Source organism: Dipodomys merriami, unplaced genomic scaffold (genome assembly GCF_024711535.1).
Source record: "Dipodomys merriami isolate MVZ:Mamm:240054 unplaced genomic scaffold, mDipMer1.0.p SCAF_202, whole genome shotgun sequence".
Lineage (NCBI taxonomy): Eukaryota > Metazoa > Chordata > Mammalia > Rodentia > Heteromyidae > Dipodomys > Dipodomys merriami.
In genome coordinates, this window is record NW_027203405.1 from 1883844 (window position 1) to 1892054 (window position 8211).

An 8211-nucleotide genomic window follows, 5' to 3' on the forward strand; every position below is an offset into this window, starting at 1 on the left:
CACTCGGACAGGCGCTCACACAGACAGGCGCTCACACAGACAGGCGCTCACACAGACAGGCGCTCACACAGACAGGCGCTCACACAGACAGGCACACACACAGACAGGCGCTCACACAGACAGGCGCTCACACAGACAGGCGCTCACACAGACAGGCGCTCACACAGACAGGCGCACACACAGACAGGCGCTCACACAGACAGGCGCTCACACAGACAGGCGCTCACACAGACAGGCGCTCACACAGACAGGCACACACACAGGCAGGCGCACACACAGACAGGCACACACTCGGACAGGCGCTCACACAGACAGGCGCTCACACGGACAGGTACTCAGACAGGTGCACACTCGGACAGGTGCCCACTCAGACAGGCGCTCACACGGACAGGCACACACTGACAGGTGCTCACACAGACAGGCACACACACTGACAGGCACACACTCAGACAGGTGCTCACACAGACAGGCACACACACAGACAGGCACACACACAGACAGGCGTTCACAGAGTCTGCAGCCTCTGCAGTCAAGCCATCTCAGAAAAGCTTGAGTGCCTGGCTGTGTCCTCCAAGGCTGTCTCGGCCATCATTCACAGCTGTGACTTGGCCCAGCTGTGGCTGGGGCGGCTCAGGGAAGAGGCTGAGCCCACGCTGGGTGATGGAGGTTCAGAGAGGATCTTTCCACACGTCCAGACCCAGGAAGGCTCAGGGCCTCACTGGCCTGGCTCAGCTTCCCACAGCCTCTTAGACAGTGGCGCTCGCTGGCCACCTTCCTGTCCTCTCCCAACCTCCGTGCTGACCCCACTGTGCACTGCACCAACTTCTCCACACAACTAACTGCAGTTCCAAAGAGCCGTGCACATCACAGTCCATAGGGACGCCTGCCTGTGACCGGTCACCAGAGCTCTGCTGCTCTGTCCAAGCCTGTCTTTGGAGGAGATTCTGCAGTGCCCAGCTGGGCAGTGTGCCCAGTGTTGGAGATGACTGGGATCTGGTGGTGGCTGCGAAGGACCCAGGCCCCCTTGGGTGTCAGGACTTGGTGGAGGCCCCCCGCTCATGCCACCGTCTTCATTCTCCTCGCAGGTGCAGGGGTACCTCTCACTCTGGCTGGGCCATTAGCTCAGCCCTGGGGCCGTGAACAGAGGGTGAGGGCACAGAGCCCCTCCAGGAAGCCTCTGCCACAGCCCGACAACAATTCCTGCATCCAAGCAGCGGCTCTTCCCAGCAGGGCCCAGCCACATAGCTCGGGGCAGGAGGATGTGTGCGCTACAGAGACCATTCCCCCGACCCCCGACCCAGGGCCAGAGCTGTACCGGCCATTGCCTGGCCACTGACCACAGGAAACCCCCCAGGAGGGCAGTGCGTGTGCCTGGGGGCCGGGCTCTGCTCTGACGGGCCTCTGAGGAGCAGGGGACCCCATAGCCTGACCCCCACTCGGTGTCCCCCCAGCTCTAATCGGCTCCTGCTCAGCCCTGCCCTACCACACATGGCAAACGCCACAGAACGTGGCTGCCCTGGTCTCCTGGGCTTGTAGAAGCGTGCCACATTCCCTCCCTCCCTCTCCGTGCACATCCCGTCTGCCTGTGTCTCGGCCTCCTCTTCTCACAGGGTGTCAGCCACAAAGGCCCTGTGGCCGGCCCAGCTCCAGAAGACCTCCTCTGTGTCGGGGTAAGCGATGAGTGTTTGCACGCTCGCTGGGGAGACATTTCACAAAGAGCCCTGCCAGTCCGCCAGTCCACGGGGAACGGCCGACGCCAGCGACAGCTCGGCCACTGCCACAGGCAGAGAACGCAAATGATGACAACTCCTCATCCCGCCACACCGCCACTGCCCGCAGCGGGCCCAGCCCAGCCTGGAGACCGGGCAGACCAGACCTCACCACGGGCCTGTCATAGTCACGACAAGGGAGAAGCGGAGGCCCCTGTGGGCGTGAAGGCCGAGCTCCGGCGTCCCTCGGGGAAGGTGGGTCCGAGGATGGGAACCGGCAGCGCCGCGCGGCTCGGCCACACGCAGCCCTCTATGCAAACGAGGCCTTGCTCTGCACCAATCACAGCCGGGCCACGGCGAGCAGCGGGCAGCGTCTGCACCAATCCCAGGCCTCCTTCGGGGCCCGCGGGGAAGGGCGCCCCCTGTGGCCCGAGCGGGAACCGCGGCGGCGGACGCCAGGGGGCGCCAGTGGCGGGAGCCCGGGCCCGCGCGCGGTCTGTGCGGCCTGGGGCAGAGCGCGGGGCCGGGGCCGCGGGGAGGACCTGGCCGCCTGGTACTCGGAGCAGGAGGGCGGCGCGGCGCGCCCGGGGCGCGTGGCTGAAGGGGCGCGGGGTCTGCAGGGCGCACGGCGGGGCCTCGTGGGCGCCGGCCTCCAGGGGAGGGGCACGCGCGGTGCGGCCCACGGGCGGGGTCCGCAGACGCGGGCGTGCGGGGCGCCGGCCTGAGGGGTCCGGAGGGGCTGAGGGGCGCCGGGCTGAGGGGTCCGGAGGGCGCTGAGGGGCGCCGGGCTGAGGGGTCCGCAGGGGCTGAGGGGTCCGGAGGGGCTGAGGGGTCCGGAGGGGCTGAGGGGTCCGGAGGGGCCGAGGGGCGCCGGGCTGAGGGGTCCGGAGGGGCCGAGGGGCGCCGGGCTGAGGGGTCCGGAGGGGCTGAGGGGCGCCGGGCTGAGGGGTCCGGAGGGGCTGAGGGGCGCCGGGCTGAGGGGTCCGCAGGGGCTGAGGGGTCCGGAGGGGCTGAGGGGTCCGGAGGGGCTGAGGGGTCCGGAGGGGCCGAGGGGCGCCGGGCTGAGGGGTCCGGAGGGGCTGAGGGGTCCGGAGGGGCTGAGGGGCGCCGGGCCGAGGGGTCCGGAGGGGCTGAGGGGTCCGGAGGGGCCGAGGGGTCCGGAGGGGCTGAGGGGCGCCGGGCTGAGGGGTCCGGAGGGGCTGAGGGGTCCGGAGGGGCTGAGGGGTCCGAGGGGCTGAGGGGCGCCGGGCTGAGGGGTCCGAGGGGCTGAGGGGCGCCGGGCTGAGGGGTCCGGAGGGGCTGAGGGGTCCGGAGGGGCTGAGGGGCGCCGGGCTGAGGGGTCCGGAGGGGCTGAGGGGCGCCGGCCTGAGGGGTCCGGAGGGGCTGAGGGGTCCGGAGGGGCTGAGGGGCGCCGGGCTGAGGGGCGCCGGGCTGAGGGGTCCGGAGGGCGCTGAGGGGTCCGCAGGGGCTGAGGGGTCCGGAGGGGCTGAGGGGTCCGGAGGGGCTGAGGGGCGCCGGGCTGAGGGGTCCGAGGGGCTGAGGGGCGCCGGGCTGAGGGGTCCGGAGGGGCTGAGGGGCGCCGGGCCGAGGGGTCCGGAGGGGCCGAGGGGTCCGGAGGGGCTGAGGGGTCCGGAGGGGCTGAGGGGTCCGGAGGGGCTGAGGGGTCCGGAGGGGCTGAGGGGCGCCGGGCTGAGGGGCGCCGGGCTGAGGGGTCCGGAGGGGCTGAGGGGTCCGGAGGGCGCTGAGGGGTCCGGAGGGGCCGAGGGGTCCGGAGGGGCTGAGGGGCGCCGGGCTGAGGGGTCCGGAGGGGCCGAGGGGTCCGGAGGGGCTGAGGGGCGCCGGGCTGAGGGGTCCGGAGGGGCTGAGGGGTCCGGAGGGGCTGAGGGGTCCGGAGGGGCTGAGGGGTCCGAGGGGCTGAGGGGCGCCGAGCTGAGGGACCCCGGCCGACCCAGGCACGTGCTCTGGGGACCAGGGTGACTCAGCACTTTTTCCTCCCGGGGTGGGGACTTCTGGGAAATATGCAAATGAGCAGGGCACCCTTTCCCAGACCCCAGTGCTACCTCTGTTGATGGGCGCAGACCAGCAGGCTGTGAGGGGGGACAGGCCGGAGGGGGGTGTGGGGTGGGCTGGGCCTGGGGCGTGGGGGACCCACAGGACAACAGGGGGTGAGGGGCAGGGCCAGAGGGGGCGGGCCAGGCAGGGTGGAGGGCCTGGGGTCTGGGGTCTGAGGTGGGAGGACTTGGCGTAGGGGAGAGGCGGGGAGGGAGGGAGTCACTGGCCTGGCAGGGCTGGAGTCCCCCTTGCCTGTCTGGGGCGGTGGGTGTGGAGAGGACTCCCTCCCTCTCCATTTCTGAGGCAGGCTGGCAGGGGCGGCGGTCCTGACTGGGTCAGGCTGAGTCACATCAGATCTGAGGCCTGGACCCTTCCTCCTGCCCAGCACCCCTTCCTCACCTGCCCCACCACCCTGCACACCAAAGGGTGCCACACCTTCCTTCCATTGCCTTTCTAGCTCCCAGAAACCTGAGAAGGCCAGGCTGAAGAAGTCTCTGGAAAGAAAGCCTCCAGCATCTGAAGATCTTCACCGAATTGAGACCCAGGTCTTCCACCCCATCCTCACCCCCTTCCTGCTTCCCCTTTCCTCCTCCTCTGCCTCCCTCTTTGCCCTTCCTCTCTGCCCCGGCGTGGCCCTGGTCCCCAGCGAGTCCTCTGCTGTCCACCCCACAGGAGGCGAGCTGTGTGGCCATGTGTCCCCCGGTCATGGAGCGGCATGGCAGAGAGGGCGTGTCGCACCTCCATGCACTCTGGGTCTTCAGGCTGCTCCACGGACAACCGTTACAAGTGTGCTTTGCCTGCTTCAAGATTGCCTTTCTGGACTTAAAGGACCTGCTGGAGTCTGAAGAATGGGAGGAGGATGACTGGGACCTGGATCCCTTGGACTCCCCTGAGGAGGAGGAGGAAGAGGAGGAGGAGTTTGAGCCAGTGCACCCCGGAGCTGTGGCACTGGCTGCCATGGGGTTGCAGGAGGTGGGCCTAGGCTATCCCTACGTGCCAACTGAGCTGAGGCCTGAGGATGTGGTGCCCCTGGATGCGGGCCCCAAGGATGGAGACTGGATCCAGGGCCTTCCCTGGAGATGCCTGGAATTGCCTTCCTGCTCACACTGGCCCCAGAACCCACCCCCGTGGCAGTGGTCTCTCAGCTTGGACCAGCCCCCTCGGGAGCCCGTGGTGCTGGAGCTGGGCACCGTGTGGCCCGTGGAGCCCATGGAGGCCGAGGTCTGGTTGCTGGGCCTACAGTTTGTCTGCATGGAGAGCAGCGGCGATACCTTCTACCTCAGGAAGATGGTCCCAGACTCTGTCCTGCAGCCCGTAAGCCATCGCTGGAAGCTGCTGTTGGACCCCGACGAGGCGTGCCAGCTGGGATTCCAGGACCTGCCCCAGTATCTGGATCTGCCCAGATGGAAGCTGAGCATTCTGGACACCACCGTGCTGGACACGCAGCTGGTGCCCGCGGACACTATGCTGTTGAAGAAGGGGTTCCGTATCATCTCCTGTTCACCCCAGAGCAAAGGTGAGGCAGAGTGGGGGGTTTCCGCCGCCGAGCTAGACGAGGGCTACAGCCAGCCTGAGAGCTGGAGCTGGGGGCCTGAGTGGCCTTTGTGGCCTTCGTGGCCTGAGTCAGTGCTGGGTGGGGTGGGATCCATGACTTTTGAGGAGCTGCCCTTCTTCCAGCCCCTGCTCCCTTGGCCCCATCACAGTGAGCCTGAAGCCCAGGCAGCCGCCATTGACATGGTTGTCCCTGGACACCAGGAACCAGAGAGGACCAGCAGCAGCCCTTCCTTATTTGCAGTGGAGCACATGGCAGAGGACGATGACCTTGACAGGTGGTGGCAGAACGGGAGGCAGCCTTAGGGCCTCGGGAAGCATGGTGGGTGCTCACGAGCTACATTCTCACCGGTTGCTTTTGGAGTTGTTGGGAGGTGGTGCTGACCTGGCTGTGTTGAGGTGGACATTCATGCTGCCCTGAGGTGAGGTGCTGCAGGTCACCAAAGGTGCCCTGACCAGCTCTTCCTTGGGCAGGTGGCGGCTGAGGGCACTGTGTGTGACACAGGGACACGTGGGTGACTGAGTCAGGTCCTGCACTTTGGTTGGTGTAGTATGTGGGAGGCCAGAAGGCCCTGTCCAGATCCAGGGTTTCTGGCTGTAGTGGAAGAGATCTGGTTCACATGTTAGCCGGTTGTGCTCCTGAATGTTCAATTCCTGTTCCTTGGCATGTTGGTTTTGGTGAAATAAAGTTGTTTAAGTTGGTGTAGGCTGATGTGATATTTTTTCTCTCACTGTCTGGGCTGACCTCCTACCAGTGGGAAATCTTAGCAGTTGTTGGGAGCAGGAGGTGGTTTGGCGTTCTGGTCTACTTTTTGGCTCACTTAAGAAGGTTGTGTCAAAGGTGGTTATTTTTAAACCTGTATGTGAAAACCTGCCTAGAATACAGAAGAGACCTGTGTTGAACACAAGTAATATGTTCCCGCACTGAGGGTCACCTGGTTTGTGCCCAGGGTCTGTGACAAATCTACAGATTGGTCATGTGAGACAGGTGGTAATGTCTGCAGACAGTGACACTGTTCTGGGCATCTGTGTTCTACACAGAGGAGGATGTAGTAGACACTGTTCTAGGCATCTGTGTCCTACACAGAGAAGGATGTAGTAGACACTGTTTTCAGCATCTGTGTTCTGCACAGAGAAGGACGTAGTCGACACTGCAGCATCTGTGTTCTGCACAATGAAGGACGTAGTAGACACTGTTCTGGGCATCTGTGTTCTGCACAGTGAAGGACGTAGTAGACACTGTTTTCAGCATCTGTGTTCTGCACAGAGAAGGATGTAGTAGACACTGTTTTCAGCATCTGTGTTCTGCACAGAGAAGGACGTAGTAGACACTGTTTTCAGCATCTGTGTTCTACACAGAGAAGGACGTAGTAGACACTGTTCTAGGCATCTGTATTCTGCACAGAGAAGGACGTAGTAGACACTGTTCTAGGCATCTGTGTTCTATACAGAGGAGGACATAGTAGACACTGTTTTCAGCATCTGTGTTCTGTACAGAGAAGAACGTTGTAAAAATCAGCTCTTCCTGGGTGTCATTGGGAGGGCAGATAGGACACAAGTTTCAGGCAGTTTTATGTGTCTGTTTATAACTGATCACTGCCACCTCAAACTCTGGACACAGTGATGGCTTAGTAGATACTGCTCTACCATGTTTCTGATCTCAGAGGTCCAGTTTTACCCATAACAGGGATAGTGTCCTCTCTTGTTCCTGTGAGGACATATGTTGAATGCACAGTTGGGAGTTCACTGTACAATGGGTGGCTCTTGCTCATGCTCCTGTTAACTGCAGCCTCTGAGCTAACGGCTAGATCTCATTGTCTACAAGGGAGCAAGAGAGGGAACAAGGAGAACAGCGCTCTGCTACTTCTGAGTGGAACTTTGTGAGGATATGTGGCTTTGGATGCAGAAATCTGGATCCCTGGGTTTCCACTGTCACTCCACCATCCATGTCCACCTCTGCCATCCCCAAAAGGGCTCTCCAAGTGTGTGTGCATGGCCTTCTTATTCAGGATGTGACATTTTGTGGATCTTCAGGGCTTTTGTTCCATTATTATCTAGTCTTCATGTGGGACCTCTCGCTCCTCCCGTTGGCAGGAGACACCCGTTTGGGTGTCCCATGTTGGGTGGCTCTTTGATGCTTGGTATTCTCTTTCCCCTGCCTTTCAGCCCCTCTGGCCTTGGGCACGTCAGACATGGTCAGTCTCTGAATTCAGCCGGTCTTGCCAGCATCAGTGCTTTGGCTTTGTGAGATTGCCCAGCTATCTGAGGCTGCCCCGTAATTAACTGCCCTCCCTCCCCTGCTGAAGACCTGTTTAGGTTTCAATTGGTTTGACTGATGTCACAATCTCTCCAGCTATGTCTCAGACCTGGGGACGTTGGGACTAGACTTGGGGAAATTGTAGTGTTTGACAGGGAAAGTGATTATTCCCAGCAGGGCCAAGGGGTGTCTCTGGGAGAGCAGAGTGCCCACCTGCTGCAGGCGACTCAGCCAGGGGCAGTATGGTGAAGTAGTGAAGTATACCCACAAGCCCCTGCGAAGCGCGAGCAGGACCTGACCATCTTAGTACCACAGGAGGAGCTGCTTAGCTGCCCTCCTCTGAGCCTTGCCCATTCTCTTATCTTTCCAAAAGTCTTCCACAACAAATTGCTGCCTCTGCATCTTCCCAGTGGCCCAAGAGCTGAATGGATCCCTGGAGTTGGATGGTCTCTGAGCACATGCACAAAGCATCCTCTTTGGCAAGTCTGAAAAGCACCGATGTAGAGACTGGCTGAGCACCTGAAAAGAAACCTGGGAAGCCTGCCTCTTCCTGCAGAGCCTCATTTTCTACCGAATGTAGTAATGTGACTGGAAATTAGCTTTTTCAGAAAAATTACCAGTCCCAAACATAATGAACCCATT

At 62.3% G+C, this 8211-nt stretch overlaps 1 protein-coding gene across 1 annotated transcript; it reads left to right on the forward strand.

Annotated features, from left to right (window-relative positions):
* Positions 1-2213: 2213 nt before the first annotated feature.
* On the forward strand, positions 2214-5937 carry LOC138833212 (testis-expressed protein 19.2-like). The gene is made up of 3 exons (XM_070031573.1): positions 2214-2262; positions 4219-4306; positions 4434-5937. The coding sequence occupies exon 3, from the start codon at positions 4452-4454 to the stop codon at positions 5616-5618; it is 1167 nt and encodes a 388-aa protein (XP_069887674.1). The 5' UTR covers positions 2214-2262; positions 4219-4306; positions 4434-4451; the 3' UTR covers positions 5619-5937.
* Positions 5938-8211: the final 2274 nt, after the last annotated feature.

Bases quoted from the DNA above. Each gene is read 5' to 3' on its own strand.
- LOC138833212 (XM_070031573.1), top strand. From the start codon at position 4,452: ATGTGTCCCCCGGTCATGGAGCGGCATGGCAGAGAGGGCGTGTCGCAC.